Source organism: Tyto alba, unplaced genomic scaffold (genome assembly GCF_018691265.1).
Source record: "Tyto alba isolate M040663 unplaced genomic scaffold, T.alba_DEE_v4.0 Super-Scaffold_38, whole genome shotgun sequence".
Classification (NCBI taxonomy): domain Eukaryota; kingdom Metazoa; phylum Chordata; class Aves; order Strigiformes; family Tytonidae; genus Tyto; species Tyto alba.
In genome coordinates, this window is record NW_024881313.1 from 19545003 (window position 1) to 19568240 (window position 23238).

General features: G+C 38.0%; 1 protein-coding gene across 1 annotated transcript in view; it reads left to right on the forward strand.

Annotated features, from left to right (window-relative positions):
- The window catches only part of LOC104357856 (macrophage mannose receptor 1), a 66173-nt gene extending 48253 nt beyond the window's left edge, over positions 1-17920 (forward strand). Inside the window, exons 22-30 of the mRNA XM_032991375.2 lie at positions 554-723; positions 2450-2552; positions 3418-3647; positions 4738-4903; positions 5860-6012; positions 10717-10833; positions 12769-12936; positions 16532-16585; positions 16997-17920. Of these exons, the coding sequence (XP_032847266.2) occupies positions 554-723; positions 2450-2552; positions 3418-3647; positions 4738-4903; positions 5860-6012; positions 10717-10833; positions 12769-12936; positions 16532-16585; positions 16997-17244 (1409 nt within the window). The 3' untranslated portion in view covers positions 17245-17920. The remainder of the gene's footprint in view (positions 1-553; positions 724-2449; positions 2553-3417; positions 3648-4737; positions 4904-5859; positions 6013-10716; positions 10834-12768; positions 12937-16531; positions 16586-16996) is intronic.
- Positions 17921-23238: the final 5318 nt, after the last annotated feature.

The following is a 23238-nucleotide window of genomic DNA, read 5'->3' on the forward strand; positions in this document are numbered from 1 at the left end:
TTGAGACTCATTTTAAGCATGTTGCTTGTGCATTCTGCTCCCTGCTAAAACAGTGCAGGCTATTGTTGAGGTGTGACAGGGAGAGAGGAAACACTCCTGCAGTTCTAGGACAGCACTACTTGTGCAGATTCGCAAGGGGTAGGTGCTCAGTGGTGCTCTCTGATGCCACTGGCAGGTAACCACTCTGGTGGGATTATCAAAAATGTGTGTGATCTACATGGCTGCATATTTCTAAGTTAATTGTCAAATGAGGATTCAAAAATGTCTTGAGACATTATAAAAAGCATTTCTGTCACGCCTTTGGAATTCATCTCAGTACCAGGTTAGATAAGTAGCTGAAGTATTTTGCCCAAATGCACAGTTATATATCTGGTTCCCTGTTTATTAAACTCAAAAGTCACCTCCTTTTCATTTTACCTGCTTGTGTTGTCAACAATTAAGTGTCCTGTATTTAAAAAAAAATATTTAATATTACCAATCTCAGTGAGGCCAGACATTTCAATTGTCCCTCATTAAAAGTATTTATCTTTTTCTTTGTCTTTTTTTACTCTAGCTTTCCTCACCTTCCATATGAAAGATTTTGTTACTGATACATGGATTGGATTAAACGATATAAATCATGAACTGAGGTTCCTTTGGACAGATGGAACAGGAGTTTACTTTACAAACTGGGCCAAAGGCTTCCCATCAGGACATATGGATTTATACTCGTATGATGGCCAGGTAAATAGCAATCACAAATTGTTCACTGAAATTTGATTTTAGATTGCATTTATGCATTTGTTGGGATTTGAGACATGCTACAGCTTGACTTATTATTACCATCCCTTTGTACATGTCAGATATAAATCCAAGCAGACTGAATGGTTTTGAGCCCTTGGGAGTTGCTGTATTAACTGGTAACAGGATCTATGTAGTGCTCGTACAAAGTCTGGTTTCAGACTTTAGTTCTCTGTGTCCATGAAGGCTGTGCTGCTCTCATAGGCTCTGGTAAAGAGAACAGTGGGATTCCTGCATTTGCCCCAGAAGCACACTATATGAACACATCCTCTGAGTCCTCTAACCACCACTGTGCCTGAATTTAGCAGGTTTCTCATTTGGCATGTATCTTGCAAGGGGCACTTACATACATTCCCCTCAAACAGGCGTGTCTTATATAGAAGCAAATTCTATCAGTCACATTTGCAGAAAGGACATGCTTCTATAAAAAGACAGCCATTCAGTTTTTACAGAAAAAAAGGAAAAAAAAAAAAAAACAAGAAAATCACTTCCCTTATTTCTCTGTCAAACAAACTAGAGTCATAGAGTTCCCGTCTCTGATCTTATGTGGTTAGATAATTCTGTGCTATGGAACTACAGCACATTATAGTAGTAACTCTATCTCTTGAATGCCATTTTGAATGTGGAAATCTATTTTTATGTATAATGTCCTTTTTCCTATTTTTGAAAGTAGCACCTCTGAGCTTCTTATTTCTAATGGAGGGAGAAAATTGGGAGAATTTGGAGTTCAAAAGAGAAAGCATCTTTAAAATGTTACTTCTGGGAGGAACAATGTATATTTTTCTCTTTTTATGAAAAGTAATAGGATTTCTATGAAGTCTTCTGTGAAAACTTGTAAAGTGTCTATTTTATAAATTTCAGTTTTATTTTTAAGTTTGCTTGACCTTAGCAAAAAATCAGTTGTCATAGTTAATATAAAATAGTATGCAACTGTTAAGTTTGAAAGATTTAAATCTTAATACATTTCACTTACAAATGAAGTGTTTCTCTGTGCATCTCCTCCTGGACAGCAAAACCAAGTAAGTAAATAGAATAAAATAAATATGGATGCTTCATTGCACAAAACTATTTGTACCCATGCAGCTTTTTACGTTCATCACTGTTTGCTTAATATGTGCTAACATGGGTTCTTGCTACCGTGTCTGTGTCAGAGAAGTTGAAATGTCACCGTAAGGGTGGTACTGACAGATCAATGGCTGCCTTTGGGCAGCAGCAGTTCTAATTTTTCTGTGTGTACTATTACAGCTTGCAACAATAAATGTGAAGAGACTGATATGTCAGAAATATTGCATTGCCCATTTAGGGTCCAGGTTTTTTCCTGGGGCAAACTTAACCATTTTTTTCTACAATAGTTGATTTCACTTCCCTTTAACTTGTCTGTGGCTTTCCTTCTCTCCATGCTGTATGCCTGAAGATATGAGAATACTGGAATTTCTCTGGTCTGCTTTATCCACCCCAGTGTTTCTCAAGGGAGAGCAACATTAAGAAATTTGTGAAGTGCAAGAGGAATAGAACCTCCAAATCATAAAACTTCTGCTCTTAAATGTTACAAGGATATGAGAGTAAAACTACAGCATTACTTGTGTCTGAAGATGTAACAGGGGGACAAAAGTTTTATATTTGCTTTTTCTAGCTATTTGTAACTGGTTTTATATCTTTTTGCCTCAAGGCTGATTGTGTTGTCATGAGAAACAATCCTGTTAAAGAAGCAGGGAAGTGGGCTGATGAGAGTTGTGATAACAACAGAGGATATATATGCCAAATTAATGCAGGTACTTGTCTTTTTAGTTAAAACACAAACAAACCTTATGGTTTTTTAGGCGGTTGCTTGGGTGTGTGGATTTCAACATCATTTCACTTCCAATAAAGATGCATCCACAAATTGTTTTTCAGGCAAGAGCACAAGGGTCATATGTGTCAGAGGTCCAGTTAGACTCACTACTCTCAGCTGACCCTTCCCAGTAACTGCTGTGTTGCTACCTTCTCAAGCTGGAATTTGTATTTCCATCTTTTTATTTAATATGACCTTTGACATGATATTTGTTCTATGATTTTGTCTGTCATTTTCTGAACACATTGGCTTTCAAAACGTTCTGGAAAGTCCTGGCTTGTACTTGTAGCATGAAGTGTCTGGAGTGTGACTGTAACTCACCTGCACCAAACTCGAACTAATTCACCTCCAAAAAGTAAATTAGAAAGCAGTGAAAACATGGATTTACATATGTGATTAATTTTTAAGGACTGGCCTGTTGTGGAGTTTTTTCTTTGTTAAAAAAATCCCTGAACACAGTCTCTGCAAAACATTTATTTTGATTAAAAAAAAAAAGATTAAATAAATTGTGACCTAATCTAATCCTAATACATTTCAGTAATACTATTCTGGAGGATTATACAGAATGCTCCTTTACTCCTTGTCAGAGTTTGCTTTAAGTAGCTCTTTTCCTTTCTACAACTTTGCAGTTGATTTTTGCTACTTGCTGGCTTGAAGAATGGCATGTCTAACCCATGCTCATCAAAAGCCAGGTAATATGAAATCAGGAAAAAAGGCTTTTTGTTTAATTCTGTTTTCAATCACAGTGAAATCATAATCCTCTTTTGAACAAGTATATGAGTCTTTTTTAACCCTTTGTTTTACAGATGTTGAGTTTCTGCCTTCTACAAGTTCATCCCCATCCAGCATTATCCGTTATGGTAACAGCAGTTATTTGTTCATCCATACCAAAATGAAATGGGAGGATGCACGAAAAAACTGCAAACGTGATCAGTTTGACCTTTCCAGCGTCTTAGACCCCTACAGTCATTCATTCCTGTGGTTAAAGATATTAAAGTATGGGGCACCTATGTGGATTGGTCTTAACAGTAATGTGGTAAGAACATCAGACTAGTTGAACACGATGCTGCTTCTCTTATGGACAAATCAGGAACTGAGAAGTCAATTATCTCTCTTTACTTTAGCTTATTAGTTTATATCTTGGTTTTAAATACTTTAATGTGCTGTCAGATTTACAGGTAGGAATCTATCCTCTTCCATTACTCTGATTAAATTGTAAATATTACACATGTTTTTCACACTTTTTTTCTGTGATACTACACTCTGTACACTTCCAAACAAGATATTTTTCAGGCTAGCATCTTGAAATATCTCTTTGTATGTATGGTGTATTTGAGATAAAATCCACATATTTTAAGATGTACAGTGAAAAGCATTTATTCTAAATAACAATACTCAATTTTCAGAAGTAGAATAAAGTACTGTTACTATGACACTTCCGAGGATAGTTAGCCAAATAATTATTTGGTTTACCTACTTTAATTTTATTTGTTTCCTCTCTCCCAGTTCTTTGATATTTTGATACTTTCTGGATGTTAAAATACTCCACCTTTTCTTCTTGGCACAGACACTTGTCCCACATTCACTCCATTTGGCTGAGCATATGAAAGAAATACATACGAGTGAACATAACACACCACTTCCTAAAAAAAAAAAGATTCCCCTAACCTAATCATCAGGATGGTTCACTGAATTCACTAGCCTTGGTGGGAAATTATTAAGTTTTAAAATATATTTTAAGTTAAAATAATCTATATTTCTTGACATTTGGGGGAAAACAAAAAGTACAAAAATTAGTCATCAGACTTTCACTCCTACAAATTATTTCAAATGAAATTTTTATTAGTCCCAAATTAAGTTTTGTTAAATTCAAAATTAATTCAATGTCACTTATTCTGCATTTCCTTTTGCTTAAAATTATTTGTTGCACTGATGTATTTCCCAGTGAATAGCTGTTTGTCACAACATAAGTGTAAAAGTTTGATCCATTTGTATTGGTTATTGATTTCTTAAAAAAAGTCTTCTAGTACAAGGTGCTGCATAGACAGACATTTGATTGATGAAGGAATGGTTAATGCTTAGAGTTTAATCATTCCTGTTTTTCTGTTGATTTGTTTTGTTCTTAGACCAATGGGCGTTATGAATGGATTGATAACTGGAGAATGAAGTATACTAAATGGGCTGAAGGGGAGCCAAAGCAGAAAATAGGCTGTGTCTATCTAGACATTGCTGGAGCCTGGAAGACAGGATCCTGCAATGAAAGTTACTTCTCTGTTTGCAAAAAACCTGATGGTAAGAACTTGAATCTAACTATTGTAATTACAATGATTATCTCTTTGGAGTTCATTGTGCTGGGTGGTCTGCTCATACATACTTATGTGCTGTTTTTTATCTCAAGAGCTAAATTGATGAAATCATGAACATTTAATTGGGTTGAATGGGGCTGCTTTAAAATGATGCTCAACACATATTAAGAAAGAGCTAGTGTGACTGTAAATAGCCATCATTTCACATTAATAGTGTTAGATATATTTTGCAAACCTTTGGCTCACATTATTCTGCTGTTTATTCTGATACTGAGTAAGCATGCAAGACCAAAACCCAAAAAGACCAAAATCAAAATGCAATGAATGTTAGGTAGTAGTCACACAGGTACAGTGTTGAAGGTGGAAGGGCTGAATGACCAAGCCATAAGGTGTCACAAGTAATGTTTACTTATAACAGGTTTCCAGGTTTTCCTTTTATAACTGAGTAACAGACTGCAGGTGGTATAGAAATGTTTAAGGATACTTCTTCAGGCCACTTACTCTTATGTTTTTGAACTGAAACTCCTGTTGCTATCATATAATAAAGATTTCTGCATTCCATATATTAGTCAGAGACCATATGACCAAGTTCATCTGGGTCCCAATTCAGCAAAGCAGTCAGGTGTGAAAATATGTTTGCAAGTAAAGAGTTGAGCTGAATTTAAGAATGTGTTAAAAGATAAAAGTACGCTTGGATTCTTTGCTAAATTAGATTTCTCGATACTACAGTTGCAGTACTTTTTGTTCAAAGATTTAGGGCTTTTTCCCATTATTGTGTTGTAGTAAGAATTATAGACTACCAGACTACCTTTATTTTAAAGACCTGAGTGAGTTTTCCAACATTTGGTTAGAATAATCTATTAATGATAAAAGAATGTACAAGAAGCTGTTTCTTTAAGTTTTGTGCTTGCTTTTTTTTTTTTTTTAAAAAAAAAAAACCAGTTCAAGCTCCCACTGAGCCCCCTCAGCTTCCAGGAAAGTGCCCTGAGTCAGAAGGACACAAGTCTTGGATTCCTTTCCGAGGTCACTGCTATTTCATTGAATCTTCGTCTACAAGAAACTGGGCCCAGGCATCTTTAGAATGTCTTCGACTGGGTAAGTATCCTCCTTAATCAAATAGCACATCTTTCTGACCTGTTTTTCCTGTGGAAAGCCAAACATGTTTTATGTATTTTTGTGATTTCAAGGATGGTCCAAGTGTTGGACAGGACAGTTGCATCCAATTATTGCCTTAATTTGGGAGGAGATGGAAGATAGCTGTCTACTATAGGCACACTGTTTTTCATGTGTGTGGCGCCAGGTCTTAAAAATTTGACGTGGTGGGATACCTTCTATGACTGGAGTGTTGGGATGGAAGGATACAGACTCTTTAGGAAGGACAGGCAGGGGAGATGAGGACGGGGTGTTGCACTCTATGTCAATGACCAGTTAGAGTGCATAAAGCTCTGCCTGGGGATGGGTGAGGAGCTGACTATGAGCTTATGGGTCAGGAATAAAGGGAAGGCAGGGACAGAAAGTGTTATAGTGGGGTCTACTACAGACAGACCTGTCATTTCATGATGACACCAAGCTGTGTGGTGCTGTTGACATGCTGGAAGGAAGAGATGCCATCCAGAGGGACCTTGACAGGCTTGAGAGGTGGGCCCATGCAAACCTCATGAAGTTCAGCAGTGCCAAGTGCAAGGTCCTGCACTTGGGTTGGGGCAATCCCAAGCACAAATATAGTCTGGGTGATGAGTGGATTGAGAGCAGCCCTGCAGATAAGGACTTGGGATTGTTGGTTGATGAGAAGGTCAACATGACTTGGCAAGGTACATTTACAGTCCAGAAAGAAACCATACCCTGGGCTAGATCAAAAGAAGCATGACCAGCAGGTTGAGGGAGGTGGTTCTCTCCCTCTGCTCTGCTCTCATGACACTCTGCCTGGAGTACTGTGTTCAGCTCTGGGGCCCCCAACATAAGAAGGATGTGGAGCTGTTGGAGCAGGTCCAGAGGAGGGCCACAAAGATGATCAGGGGGCTAGAGCCCCTCCCTTATGAGGACAGGCTGAGAGAGTTGAGGTTGTTCAGCCTGGAGAAGAGAAGGTTCCAAGGAGACCTTATAGCAGCCTTCCAGTACCTAAAGGAGGCCTACAAGAAAGAAGGGGAGGGACTCTTTATTAGGGAATGTAGTGATAGGACAAGGGGTAATGGTTTTAAACTGAAAGAAGGTAGATTTAGATTAGATGTAAGGAAGAAATTCTTTACTGCAAGGGTGTTGAGGCACTGGTACAGGTTGCCCAGAGAAGCTGTGGCTGCCCCCTCCCTGGCAGTGTTCAAGGCCAGGTTGGTCAGGGCTTTGAGCAACCTGGCCTAGTGGAAGGTGTCCCTGTCCACAGAATGGGGGTTGGAACTAGATGCTCTTTAAGGTCTCTTCCAATCCAAACCATTCTATGATTCTGTGTTTTTTAAATGTTATTATATTCTCCACATCAACATTTACATATAATTTGGATTACTTGATAATACACTTTTAAATATAGAATAGTCTCCATAATAGAACTCTTGCTATAGCTCCGTCTTTAAGACTGATGATTGTTACAGTGTGACCCATTTCCATACAGTCTTCTGAGTTCTTTTGTTGACATGACAGATTCTCAGTCTTTGAAAGCTGCAATGTATGTTCTTAGTTATACATAGTCAAAAGGACCTTGACAGCTGTGCACATAACAGCTGTTACCTTTTATCTGCTGTTTTCTGCTTTAAGTGGAATGATTATAATTTTGAATAAGCTTGTGTGAGAAAATAAATAACATTTATTTTCTTTTGGAGGTCGAGTTTCTGAAACAGACTTTCAATAACAAGAGTGGGGCAAATGAAAGTCTTTCATTTAAGGTGAAGCTTGAGCGGAGTTGAATGATAATGTTGTATGTGATAGCAGATGCCTCCACTGACTGATTCAGGTTGTCTGCAGCTGTCCCACATCTTTGTTGTTGGAATCTGCGGTTACATCAGAATTGCCTTTTGCTGTTGAACTAAGATTCCTGAAAAAAGGCACTGACCATTTGTTTCAATGCGTGTGGTAAAATACTGGCATCATGAGGAACTTAAAATTTGAATGCTGGTAGACTTAAGACTTCTTGTGACTGACATTCCTTTCCCTTCAATGCTAACCTTAATCTTTACTGGTAATTGTTAGGGCAGGCTGAATCCAGCAGCCCAGCAGAGACAAAGTTGCCTTGGCTCTATGATCCCAAGTCAAACCAGTGACAAGACTGAGTGTGTGTTCCCTGTAGGCTACTACACACACATATACAACACATCTACATATATAATCATGACTGGCCATGCAGATAAACACAGACAGAAACACAGAGCACTCACATGAACACAGCCTGCACCAACACCCTTACTGTGTTCCTCTCTCCAGCTGATCAGGATGAAGGTCTGTTGGTGGGAATATATACATTAATACAATGTGGATCTCTCCGGCAGCTGTTTGCCCAAACAGCGCAAACAGCACTCAGTTTGCCCAGTAGTTGGCCCATGGATCTCAGTGTCCTCAGTTGCTGGGACCTGGAAATATGAGCCCCCATGGCCACCAGCCTGGCTCCTGTTACTGGTACAGACCCTGTCTCTGACATGCACACGCTGGTCCCTCAGATAGTCTATCCCCTGTGGTCTTGCCTGCAGAGACACACGGGAACACACACACATACAGAGCTAGCTGGAGCTACCCTGCTTCCCCCAGTAGCCATCCCCTCCTTGGTCTCATGCTTAGAGATGCATGCATACCAGCAGGTCTTATCCTTGGAGACCCACAGCCCTTAAGGTCCCTCCAGCAACTGGCTGGGGCTCACCTGGTTCCTCTGATAGCGAGCTCAGCTTGTGAACTCACAGTTGCTGATACACACACACACCTGGCTCGCTTACTTGCTGGCCAGGCTGACTTGTTATTCCCTGATGATCACACACTAACTTGTGTTACTGCATGTACTCCAGTTGCTGGCACCACGGACACAGGGGTTTCTGATTCATGGTCCCAATCCAGTTGCTAGTACTTAGACCCCTGTGCACACACATGCACACAGAATGAAGAGTTTTTCACCTATGAAAACAGTTAGAAATAGAATTTAGTAAGAAGATAGGACTGTCTGCCCAGATCAGGTGCAAGGCATGGCCAGACAACAGTAGTGACCAGAAAACTTTTTATACATGACCAGTCTTTTTATCCCCTTATCCCTCTGTTTTCCCATGCTTCTTCCTCCCAAATCACCTAGGTCCATCCCTTTCTCTGCCTTTGGTTCCTCCCCTGAACATCTCATAGTAAGTCTTGTGCAATCCTGAAATGCTTTTCTGTATCCTATCAGATGTCCCATACCCCTAGGTGGTAATTCCCCTCAGTCTGAAAGGTACTCTTACATTGACTTGTCTTTATGGGTTTCACGTCTGGAAACTAGGGATGAATATGTCCTGCAACAGCCCTAGGAGAGACCTGAAGAATATGTCCATAATTTGGGTTCTTCCCCTGCCACTGTGTCTCTTTAATTCTCTGGGCTTGTGGAAATTGGCCATTGATGGGCCGATGGCTCCTGTGATGGGCCTATGAGTAGCCAGGGAAAGGTTCCCCCATCTGCCATCGTCTCTCTCTGCTCCCTTGTGGATGTGCAGTGAAGCTTTTTATCACAAAACCTAACAGTAACCAAACATCTGATACCATTCAGCAAAAGAGGAACAATTAGAAAAAACATAAAGACTACAGTGAAAAAAGAGGAACCTTCCATGTTCTCCTACATTTTGCTGTTCCTGCTTGCACTCTGGGTTTGCAGTTGGATGTTTTCCAATTTTATCTTACCCATAGTAGAATTCTGAACCATAGTAGAATTTCAGTTGTGATTCAAATTATTGTTATATTTTAATTCTCTGTGTGCCTTTCTTACTTGAGGAAAAATACCTTCAAAAATTGAACATCCAAATCAAAACAGTCAAGTACCAAACACAGCTATTGCTCCATACCTACTGGCAGTATTCCAGCCCCACACTAAAAAGAACTGAGATGCACTTTCTCCTATGTTTAATGCCACTCCATGAAAAGTCATGTAGCTCATTCTGTTTCCTGGCTTGATGCTGTCACTTCTTGACTTTACTAAAGCATCATACAGAATGAATCATGGCAGAATGCCTGGTGTCATATGTGGATGACTAGCAGGGTAGTGCACTAACTGGGCAACAGATGACCAAGATGATCTCTCCTTCTCTGATGGCTACAGAGAGAATGTAGGAAAATAAAAGACCTGGTTAAAGAGTTACACTAAAGACTGTGCTTCAGAAAGTCAGCAAAGTCTGTGCTATACATGAGCTGTACAAAGGCTCAGAAAACATTTAATCATTAATGTGCAAAGTTATATTGTGCACAGACTGAAGTTACACATACAGTTCACTAAAAACTTTAAATGTAGGTTGTTTTTTTTTTTTTTTTTTTTTAAATAGTAACACATCTGTAGAAATTTATTCTGGTTACCATATTAGCCTGTTGTATTTTTGCCCAGAGTTGTTGTTCAGTTATCTTGCCATGACGAAACAAACAAAATGCTAGCGCAGTGCCATGGAAATCATCGTAAGAAATACATCAGCAACTATGCTAGAGTCCTTCATAAGACATTATTCAAAGTTAGTTTCCATTTTGAACTTCAAACTCTGAAATTTGGCACAGATAATCAGTGGCAAAAATAAGACTGACATTTGACAGAACAATGAGAATGTTTTACACTGTGAAGCTTATGTCTCTAAGAGTTTTTTTTTTTTCCTACGTGTCTTCCAGGTGCCTCTTTGGTATCAGTTGAAGACTCAGCTGAAGCTAACTTTCTGGCATACACCATTGAACCACTTGAAGGGAAAACATCAACTTTTTGGACAGGAATGTACAGAAATGTGGATGGTAATTTCTTTACTTTTGACATATTTTTGTTTAGTGAATAATTGTCACAAGCTGTTTGACATGGATGTTGAAAGTTTCACATTGTACTTCTGTAATACATAAAAAGTGAAATTAGGAAAAGCAATATATTATCATCATAGGGGAAACCGGTCAATTGTAATCAAGCAGTAACCAGTAGTATATAACAGAAAGTCCAGGCACAGCAAGTTCTTCATTAAAAATAACTCACAACAAAGACACAAAGGTGCATACAGCAGAGTACTGACAGGACCGTGTTGGGAGTTGAGCCAAAGTCAAATGATTCTTCTCAAATGTGGAGAGACCACGGTTTGATGTGCTTGTCATTGAGATACTCCAGTTTGTGAGCTAGAGAATAATGTGGCTAATATCAGCTCTAGCCTTTGGAATCACCATCCCAGAATGACCAGTCACCCATTTTTAGTTACAGCTGGCCCTCAGAACAGCCTCACTTTGAAGCTGGATTTGTTAGAGTCTTTGGAATTGTGTATCGCAGGTTTTTCTATTTTCTGCCTAACTGTAAGGAAGATAAAGTAAGAGAGAATAGGCACTAGGCTGTTTTAATTAAATCTTAAACTTTCTGATTCTTGCTTTTTTCATTAATATGATTGGTATTCAATTAAATAGATATTTATGTCTTTACAGTAGACCTAAAATTTACTTCAGTTTTGTGCTGTTCAAACTAAAAGTTCCAGTGTAACAATGTCAGAGGCAGGACTGAAGAATTGTTAAGATGACTTGGGGTAGGGTTTTTATGAGCTTTGGAGGTTTTTTTTTACAACTACCAGCTCAACCACTTCAGTGACAAACTCGTTGGGGATCAGACAAGTATTCAATTACATGTTACTTAAATTTTAACCAGGAAATGGGAAAGCTTTCAGTGGAGGAGGAAAGAATTTGAAGAGAGTAATGATTTATAACCATAACATATAAAACAAAGCTGAGGTTTACTCATTTAGTTAACTGACACATAAAATGTTTTTTAAAGTGGTTCTAGAGCAGGTGCAGAACAATAGAGTTCTTATAGTGATCATAAACACAAGAGCTGCTTCAGCAAGTATATATCATTATATTACTAGATAGTGATTATAGTGATTTCAGCATAACTGCATAGCTAAATTTCATATCATTGGAAAAGCATTTGTATCCAGATGCCATGCCCTGACACAAAGGGTAGCAGGTATGAAAAAAAAAAAAAAAAGCAGCAAAATATGAAAAATCTTGTAAGAAAACAAAACATAGCTTTCATGCTGAGTCTAACAATTTGCTGGTTTGAGTACAACTTAGGAGTCACAAGGGGCACATTTATTCTAAATAAATAACACTATTAAAAGAAATGAAGAAAAAAAGGAACAGGAAGGAAGAGACCGAAAGTCCCAGCATAGTTGAACAACAGTAATCACAAGATTTTTGAAGCAGATATTTAAGAAGGAAAATAGTGTATGTAAAGTCAGTGGAAAGGAGCAGAAACTGAAAAACAAACAGAATAAAATTAGACTTAGCAAGGCTGCAGTGGGGGCTTTGAAAAGAGTAATGAAAAACCTCCCTACAAATTACTGAAATAAAGGGCATTCTGGTGAAGATAAATTATGTTTTGACATCAGTAATTTCTATAAACTGAATAAATAATTGACACTGCACCATTGCAATAAATTGTGGGAGATACTTCTTTAAACTTGCTTGCTTTTGTAACAGCATAAGCCAGATTGGCCTGCCATTTTCCAAAAATCAAAGTATCATTTGCATAAAAACTTAAGGGCAACATGATGTGTCAGGCCAAAAATCTAGATAATCTAGTGGCCTGCCTTCAAGAGTGGCCACAAGTAGATTTCTCAGGAAGGCAATAAATGTGGAGCAGGTGTCAAGATGGAAATGAATACTCTCTTGTTTTTCCGTATTCATTGTTTTTCCAATTAGGAGAATGGCTGTGGCTAGACAACACTGTAGTGAATTTTGTCAACTGGAATGTAGGAGAACCTTCCCCTCAACAAAACGAGCACTGTGTTGAAATGTATGCAAACTCTGGGTACTGGAATAATATCTATTGCTCCTCCTACAAAGGCTATGTTTGTAAAAAGCCAAAAAGTAAGTGGTATATTTATGAATTTGTTTTATCTATGGCATATGCTCCTTGTGTGCTAGTATTAGTAGATGGTTGTTACACACAGTGTATTTTAGCTGGATATTTTATGTATTTATAAATGTCAAGAGATGTATATTTGCATGCCAACAAAAAGATAGAATAACTCTTGTCAGAAAGCAGAAGTTCTGACCAGTGCTCAAGTCCCTTCAGAATTATTTTAAAAAGATTGTGTTCCTATCTTAACTGTACTTAGTATGTACACTTAACAAGTTTGCCTGCTCTGTATTGATAATTCTTGAGTAATCACAATGTTAGTACTGTGCCTTGCACACAAAAATTTGTCTCATCTATGTGAAAATATATTCCTTAGGGTATAGCCTTTGCTCTGCCCAGGGAGTACCCTTCTCTTACTTCTCTCTGGCAGACTCAAGTGCATACATTTTTTGAATATGAAGTAGTGTTAGTGTGAACTGAGTATTTATGAATTGTGAATTATTGAACAGTTTTGGACCTTTTATCTCTGTGTTCTCCTGTTTTGAGAAGATAAATGAATGAAAAGCAAAGCAAATAGCATAGTGTGAATGTGCAAAACAAATAACATAGTATGAATGTGCTAAACTTAAAGTGTCCTGAAATAACTGAATGTGCAAATTTGGGCAGTAAGGACATCTAGTGCATATGTGTTCCTAAAAGTCATTCTAATAATTTCTTCCAGCATGTATTGCAATATCAAAATTACTTACTAATATTTACTGAGAAGAATGAAATGCATGTAGTAGCTGAAATATGCCCACTTCCTCTACAAGACTGGAAATGAGAGAAATTCTGCAATCCTTTCTACAAATTTGCCCTCATGCAAAATTATTCTTACTCAGATAGTTGTAATGATGACTGTATCTTCTACAGGAAATACTGCAGAACTATGAGAGATAGCCATTCATTCAGAGCTACTTGCCTGTCTTTTTACTCTGTGATTGACAAACAAAAAGGCACTTTATTTTCATTCTCTATCCATAATAGTCATAGATGTAGTTAACAAGTGTTAAAATGGATGGCCACCCTTCCTTTTTGACCATTCAACTCACCTGTTTGTGCTGGTACTGGCATTCACCTGTTCTGATACTGAGCAATTTCAAGAAGAAAGCTATAGTTACTTTTTCTAGAATTAGGTTCAGACAGCCTATCCTCCTGAGCTGGAATGCCATGGAGTCAGCCAAATGCCAATGTCAGTGCAAGGACTATATAGTTGCTCGCTTGATAACAGGACACAATTGAGTTCTATGCTATCATAGCAATGCAGCTTGGTTTGACACAGATTTGCAAAGCTGTGATAATGCTCCATGTACAGAATTGGAAAAATTTATTAAATAGCTATAGGCTAATAAATGGGGTATTAGAAGCATGATTTTACTTAGTTGCACTTGCTATGGCTTGTTATATTTGCCGTTTTCTGAAGAGGCTGCAAACAGAAAACTGTCACTGAAGTCTTCCCATGGAATAGAAGGTATTTTCTGTTCCATTTCTTGAGGTAATTTTTACCATAGTAATCTGAAATTCTGTAGCAGATCTATTCCATAAGTAATCCAGTTTCAATTCGTAAGTAAATCAGCAGTTCAACAGGTGCTAGTTGATTGTGCTGCAGATAGTGACTAGACATATTATGTTCATGGCATCTCACTCACAGTTTTCAGAAATAGCAGATTCATACCCCTAAATATACTGCTTGTTTAACATGTAAGTATGTTTAGCATAAAGTCATCTCATACCAAAACCCAACAGTGATGTGCATAGTATGCATGACCAGCGCTGTATCAAACCTGGTCAGTCAACAAGTTTTGGTGAGGAAAAAGGAAAAAGCGTCTAGTCCAAAAAATTTCCAGTCAAATGAAGCAATGCAGCTAGAGGATTATTTTCCAAATTTACATGATGTAAATTATGTCCTCCTATTCCTTGCTACATTTCTGATACTGTTTTTTACACTGAGCTTTTGGACATAAGGTAGCATTATCTTCACAGAATCAGAGAATGGGTGAAGTTGGAAGATGCATCTGGAGGTTGTCTGGTTCAACCCCCCTGCTCAAGCAGGGCTACTTAGAGCCAGTTGCTTAAGACCATGTCAAGATGGCTTTTGAATACATCCAAGAATGGAGACTCCATAACCTCCCTGGACAACCTATGCCAGTGCTCAGTCACCCTCACAGTGAAAAAGTGTTTCCTGATGTTCAGAGGCAACCTCCTGTGTTTCAGTGCCCACTGCCTCTGGGGTCCTGTCACTGGGAACCACTGAGATGAGCCTGGCTTTATCATCTTTACACTCTTCTTTCAAATACTTGTATATATTGATAAGATCCCTCATGAACCTTCTCTTCTAGGTGAAACAGTTTGAGGTCTCTCAGTGTAAGAGATGCTTCTCACACATCTCTTTCCTCATGTAAGAGATGTTCCAGTCCCTTCACCATCTTAGTGACCTTTGCTGGACACCCTCCAGTAGCTCTCCTCCTCTCTCTCTCTTGTACAGGGGAGTCTAGAACTGGACACAACACGTGATGTAGCAAGCATGCAATGCCTCCAGAAAACACTTGAAAAATGTGCAAATACAGAAAGCTCAGTTTCCCTCTTTTCCATAGATCTGCATGGCAATGTAGTGCAGACAAGTAACGAACTGCTTTTATTTTAACAGCATTAACAGATAATTTACTTGATAGAAACTCTTGGAAACATCCAAATAATCATGCCCAGTTTTACTCTGAAAAGCTAAATATAGAGTAGTATTTGTTTCTAAATGTAAAACTATCTGGGCTAACAGACACTCCAGCAGCATTCTAGAAAATCTTTGGAAGTCGAGACTGTTGGATTATTAATGAAATCAGGCAATGTAAGTGGGGACTGATAAAAATAGTTTAACTTCCTGGGCTCACCTTTTTCAGAATGAAACACGATGCATGGATTCAAGATTTAGTTATAGACTGATTTTATGTCCACATGGCAAAACATGGATCTTCATCTTAAATGATAGCCCAGTTTTCCCAGCAAGCCAGATTTCACGGTCCAGATCTTACGTTTTAAATGAGTTACAAACATTTTAGTTTGGATGTAATAAGTGCTAAGACACTTTGGTGTTCATGAGTGATTTCAGTTGTCTGTGTAGGTAGGCCATTAATGTCTGTTGGCAAACCAAATTTGTTACACTTGGTATGTTTATATAACAAGTACTTCAAGAATTTGTAATTATATTAAAGATTATGTTCGATCATCTCTGTCCTGAAGATGCAGTGTAGATTTTCTTTTGGTTTTACACTGATGTCAGAATCTGTCTCCATGGAGCTCTTTGATATTTCTTCTTTTCTGCTAGTTTACATAAATAACTACATATGAGACCAGAATAGAGTAGACCATTGTGCTATGACTTGATAGGTGTATATAGCTTTGTATGGACTAAAGCCAAGTGTTTTCAGTATTTAGTGGTATGTATTACCATATATTTCTGTGAATATGATTTTCAGTATGTTCCAAATATAGAAATAAATAATAAATAAAATAGAAATAAATAACAATAGTATAATAACATAAGACTTTTTCAATGTTTTGAAATGCCAGCAACTGAAATGCCACCAGCAGCTGAAATGCCACCAGCTGAAATGCCTACAAAGGGTAAGAATATTGTCTTTCAAGTAGACAAAAAACAGTCTCATGTAAGATCATAAAAAGAACAAATCATATTCTGCATTGTCTCTCACATTTTTTAATATACCTGAGTACCTTATCTGTTTCCTAGGAGCATATGATTTCCTAGTAGAATACAATATACTCCATTCAGTATCCAAATGCAGATGTAAAAAAATAGTAATTTGTGATACAGCATGCAATTTATTTAAATGTGTTTTCAATTTAAATTTAAATGTGTTTTAAAATCAGTTAGTTTTATGTTGTTACCAATGTGTCTCATTATTTTGAAACAAATGGAACACTTTTGCTTAAGACATCATGCTTTCTAAAGAAATAGTTTTCAGTAATCAGATAGAGTATGTAGCACCCTCTTGATTTCTTTGTATTTGTTTTCAGCAATGACAAAGGACGAGAAATCTTCTAATCTGAACCATGGTAAAACAGGAGTTGTAGTTATTGTTGTGCTCATCCTAGTTGGAAGTGGTCTTGCAGGCTATCTCTTCTACAAAAGGAGAAAGAACCGCTTGTCAACAAATGACAGCTTTGAGAACAATTTGTATTTTAATACTGACGCAGTTCCTGGAACTAGTGACACAAAGGATCTTGTGACCAACATAGAACAGAATGAACATGCGACACTGTAATGTAAAAAAATGAAATGTAATGTAATATGTAATGTAAAATGTAATGTAATAAAATAAAATGTGCCTTGTTTTAATAAAATCATGCAATTAGGATTAAGCCAAAGCTCTTTTCTCGTGTGCAAATACTGCACTAGCCAGTTTCAGTGTGTGTGTAATGTTACATGCAGCAGTTACTTTATTTTGTAACCATTGTATAATGTGTAAGATTTCAGATCTCATGATTTAGTGACCCACACTGGTGAGTGTGGGTCTTAAGGAAAGAAATAATATTGAGTAATTATTAAATGGAACAATAGAAATGGAAGCAATAAAAGAAGTGAAAAGTAGATAGATCTACTTGAGAAGACTCCCAAGATTTGAAGTTTCTGCACCAGATTTATTTCAAACCATGCTAATGCACAGATTCTCCAAGCTATTCAGCAAACACCTCTCTAATTCTACCTTCTTTCAAGTATTCTTAGGGACTTAACTGCAGGGGTAGTTGCTAGATGACAAGTCTGTATTTAGGCATATCTTCTTTGGACCGCGTAGGGAAAAAGTCCTTTTATGATATAATTTAATTTCCCATAATTTCATACAACACAGAGAACCAAGTATGTAGTTCTTGTAGTTTATTGTCCTGGTTTGGACTGGAGTAGAGTTAATGTTCCTTTTTGGTAACTAGAATAGTGCTGTGTTTGGGATTCAGCATTGGGTTTGGTATGAGAAGAATGCTGATAGCACACTGATGTTTTCAGCTCCTACTGAGATTTCAAGGACTCCCCAACTCCCTGTGTTCTGCCCGTGTGCAAGTGCACAAGAAGCAGGGAGGGAGCACGGCCAGATCACCAGATGCAAATTGGCCAATGAAATATTCCATATCATGTAATGTCATGCTTATTATATAGAGGACAATAGATCGGGAAAGGGCTCTCTCTCTCGCTCGCTTCCGGGATTGCGATTGCGGGATCTTGGTATTTCAGGATCGCTAGCCGGGAACGGGCTGGGTATTGCTCAGTGGATGGTGAGCAATTGCATTGTGCATTGCCCATTTATATTTTCTATTACTGTAATTGTTTTCATTTTATTACCATTATTAAACTGTTTCAACCTGCAAGTCTCCCTTTACCCCTCCAATTCCTCCCCTATTCCCAGGTAGGGGGGGAGGGTGTGTGAGTGGCTGCAGGGTGGTTGGCTGCTGACCAGGCTCAAACCACAACTTTTATGTATTCTAGGATATAATCAGGTAAAATCTGGGGGCAGGCCTCTGGAATGGAGAAGTGTGGTTGATGTTAACTGCCAGTGTTCTGGGTGGCCACAAATTTGTCTGGCAGAGGTGATGAAAGTCATGGCAAAATTTCCTTCTTATCAGGACAATGGTTACTGAGGAAGGGGAGGAACATTACCTATAAGTATTCTGAAGGTTTATAGGAGCACTGGATAGATGTTACAGAGATCACAAGCTGGTACTGCTCTCCTACAGCCTCTCAATAAGTAGCATAGGTTTATGGGGTGTGTGTTGGAAGTCAGAACAATTTAGCTTTACCAATATATTAGTTACTACTGATTTTATTTCCTTTCTAAAATGGCTAGATCTGTTGCCATTTATGGAAATCTTAGATTCCCCAATCTGGATTTTATATTCCTATCTTTTGTAAATTTTGTAGAATCTATATCATGCATGATGTCTCACTTGCATACAAAGGTTTTCAAGGTTTGATTTTGTGGTTTCAGATTTTGTTTTGTGAAATAAACAGTAGCCATCTCTGATTTTTTAAATAGTTTTTCAACAGAATAAAGGTGAAAAGGAGATGACACAACCATGGAGACATTCTATCCAAAGTTGCAATCAAGTAATATATTGACCATATTTTCCTGAATCTGTCCTGGGATTGTCTGCTTAAAACCAAGACAAAAATGTCAACAGAGTGATTTAATAAAAATCTTGAATTACATACACACGTAGGTAAGATAGGGAAATTTGCCTTGAAACACCTTTTCTCTGGCTCTGCTACCTTTCTCCCAATTATTTCTTTGACTCTGTTCCTACTGCTGTTTCCATTTTTAATACACAGTTATCTGAGCACATCGTTTCAAGGAACAGTACCTCTGATGATTCTTCATGCCACCTCAAGTAGCTTATGTGCCAGAAACCTCCTGACTGACTGATTAATGATGTTAAAGATGACATTTCAGTTATATGAAGTGATGCCACCTAGAAAGGTGTGTGGAAGGGACTGTGAAAGGTCAAGAGGTGTGGGTCGGAATCCCAGCCTGACTGCACTGGCTGCTGCGCAAAGAGCAAACAGGTGCAGTCTCTACCCAAAAGAAGTTCATTCCTGTTTTGGGGCCCTGCACCATCTTAAGGCAGTATCTGCACACCAAGTGATTCTTCCATATAACATTTCATAACATGTATATATGCAAATGTACGACTGGAAAGAAAGCAAAGATTATGGGGATGTCTCATTTCTGGTGCTTTTCCATACTTACCAGGTACCTCTCTAAGATAAAAAGTGTCAGAGCTACTGGAGCTACTGGTGCTGGGATAGTACTGGACTCATTCAGTCATTCATACTGCCTGAAATCCAGCATGGTCTTTGAGTTGAAGAGAATTAAAAATGCTGTGCTAGTTAATAGCTGGCAGTAGGTGTAGCTGCTTCTGTGAATACTGTGTCTGTTCTGCTCTCCTGCTCAAATACGTTCAGAAAAAATAGAGGAGGCTCCAAATCAGAAGCTCTTCTCTGAAGATGGATCTACTTGGCCTGCTCATTTTAAAACAAGCATGAGTGAAAAAGACTTGAAAGATTTTCAGAAGAGGAGGAAATTTAAGATGCAAGGTTTACTGTCCCTCCTATTGCAGTACAATGGAATTGGAGCAAATCTCCCATTAAAAAGAGCAAACATGGAAGAGGAGGCATTTACACCGTAGGAAATCATTACATTTCCATGTAGTAAGATGAAAATGAGCACTGATACTTTACATATAAACTCTAACAGTAATTTTTGAATGGAATGTAGAGAAACAAACAAGCTTGAACACTTTAAACAATATCTAATTAAGATTAAATAGAAGGTATAAAAATGTTCTACATCTAACAAGTTTTGAAGATTAGGCTGGGGGAAATTATTCATGTTGCTCTATCTGACTGAAAAAAAATGAGTGTGTCTTCTTGGAAATGATTAATATTCATATGGATGCAATATAATTTGTTATTTAATGTATCCTGATCCTTCACCAGTACTTTCAGCCATTTTCTACTACTGGATCCTATTCCTATTGGGATCAGTCAGTTGCTTTAGAACTGCCCTGTTGCTCTCATGATCTCTTATTTTGTCTCCTGAGTAGGTGTCACTACTTAGAGGAGGTTTCAGGCTGTATGTTGCATAAATATACATTCACAGAGGAATTGGGATCTTGCTTTTCTGAAATATTCTTGCTATAAAAACAAGGAAAATAATTTCCTGATAAGATGAAACATAAGTGATGGATAGAAAAGCAAAGGAAATTTTTAACTGGTCACTAACAATTCATATCCATAATTCTCTGATTATGCCTAAATTTCTTATGTTTGATCTTGGCAGTTTAGATAAATGAAAGAAAAAAACCCCATTGATTATGTAACATAAAAATAAAGTGTGAAAGTGTAAGGTGCCTGATGTTGCTCTTTCAGTATACTTTGAGCCTGTCTAGAGAAATGGAAATGACGTTCACTTTCTGGATTTTTTTTTTTTTTTTTTTCAGCTAGAACGTTTCTACTGAGGTTTAGAGTATGTCTTTATTAAAAAAAAAAAAAAAATTATATATATATTTTTGGTTGGAACCTGTGATTGTGCTATATGTGGGTATTCTCGGTTGAAATCTTATATCAGGTTAAATGACCACAAAATTCCTTTCAGATTTTAATACCAGTGGTTTTTGAAAATTAATTATTTAACTTCTGCAGGGAAGCATCTGGTTGAACCTGGATGGACTGACCCATGCATTTCTGTGGACATCTGAGAAATGACTTGATGGCAATATTCGATAGCATGTAAAGGTTTGTCTCTGCACATTGCTATGTTTCTTGATACCCTTGTGCTTAATTTTCATTTCCCCTTTTTGTCAAAAGAGTTCAGACTTCAGAGAAAAGGTGGTGAATCTGCACACTGTGAGTGTAACTTCCTGCCTAGGAGCAGAGATTGCCGAAGGAACAATGCTGACTCAACAAAAACCCCAGCAGTCCTCCTTCCTTGCAAGTTCTCAAATGTGCTTTGCCAAGTGGAAGGTGCTGGAGTGCATCTTTGCAGCCTCCTGATTTTCTTTCTCACTTTGTGGGCTGTGATGGGGTCTGCTCAGACAAACATGCAAAATCTGAGGTGAAGCTGGCCTTAGCATGTTTTAGTCTTTTTCAGCCTCTCTCAGCAGATCATCAATAACAGTCCTTCACCAAACACCCATCTTTCTTCAGATCAGAACTAGTTTTTTTCTCCTGTTGTAATTGTGCTTGTTGTCTGCCTGTAGCTTTGGAGATGCTGAGACGTTGTATATCACAGAATCACAAGACATTACATTTCTTCTGCCTAAATAGTAAATAAGAATATTTTTTCCATCTGCCTATCTGGAGCTCCTGAACAAGAAAGCAAGGAAAGCTGGAAAGTTGAGGTTGCAGAGTCAAGCATTCCCATGTTGGGAAGTACCAGAATGCTTTACTCCAGACTCAGTGCAGTCATATTTGCATATGCATCATAATTTACTGAGTAATTGACCATCTGCTGCTTTGCTGAGGCAGCCCTTTCTTTCCTCCCACTTTCCTCGGATCTCAGTGTCCTTTGCAGGCTCCCATTCTTTCCATGTTTTTGGTCTGGCTGTGCCTGCTGGCCTTCAGGTCCCACTGTTTTATCTCACTATTGTAATTCTTGTTCTGCTCTAATTCCTTGTGTACCTTTTTAGGCCCAATGAGTTGTCCATCTGCATTTGAGTCAGAACAATAGAAGCAGGATCTCGCCTCTTCAAGTTGGTGTCCAGGGTTTTCACTGCCTGCAACAGCAACAATTTTCAGGGAAAGACCCTAAAGAGTATTTGCTGCAAAAACAATATTGGGGAAGGTCTCCCAAACCAGCCTCTCCTGAAGATATGGGAAGTGAATTTTTTCAAAGGCCATAGGCAAAAAAGGATGTAAACTTTCCACAGGAGTGCCTCTTCTCTTCTCTACCCTCTACATTTTTCTAATTCTTTTGCTTGTCATGAAAGAGAGATCTTTTTCAAAGTGAACATATGAATTTTGTCAGGATACTTGAAGGGTGTGCACTTCAGAGCATGCAAACTTTCACAGACTAGCGGGATGAAAAATGTGGCAGTATTCCTTATCAGTTTAGTTTTTCTCTCTAACAATAATTGAAAATCCACTATTTTCCAGTTACAGGTTCTCTTCTTCCTAGCACTGTAGTTTCTTTTCAGAATTTATTCCATTGTTGTCAGTTTGGGTACATTACTCCTGCATATAGTCAAGAATGGAGCAAAAGAAGGGACAGGTACCTTCTGAAGAATACAGGTCTTATGTTCTACAGCTTTTTTCTTTTCTGTGGAACTGCAGACATGGAAATTCTTGTTCGCTCTGATTCCAAGGTGATAGTTAATTGATTTTCATGGTGTCCCAGTCAATTTTTCACATTACTGCATTGAACTCTGGACTTTTTCAACATTTATTGATATAAACAAATCTTCCTCTTCTTTTTTACCTTTTCCCCCTTTATTTCTGGTAAAAGAAATCTTCATAAGAAGGATTCTTCATAAAAATAATGATCCTGAATTGTAAAATATTACCTCTTAGATCTTACATTTCCATAGAAGAGAAAACTTTTATACAGTAGGGAAAGCAGCTTAGAAAGCAAAGTTTATTCGTTAATGTATAATTTCAAAATTACTCATGTGACATGATACAGTTCCTTATTTGCAGCTCAGAACTTCCCTGTATCTGTCAGGTCTTAAAAACCAAAACGGATTTGTTAATCTGGTTCAGTGCAGAAGGGTTT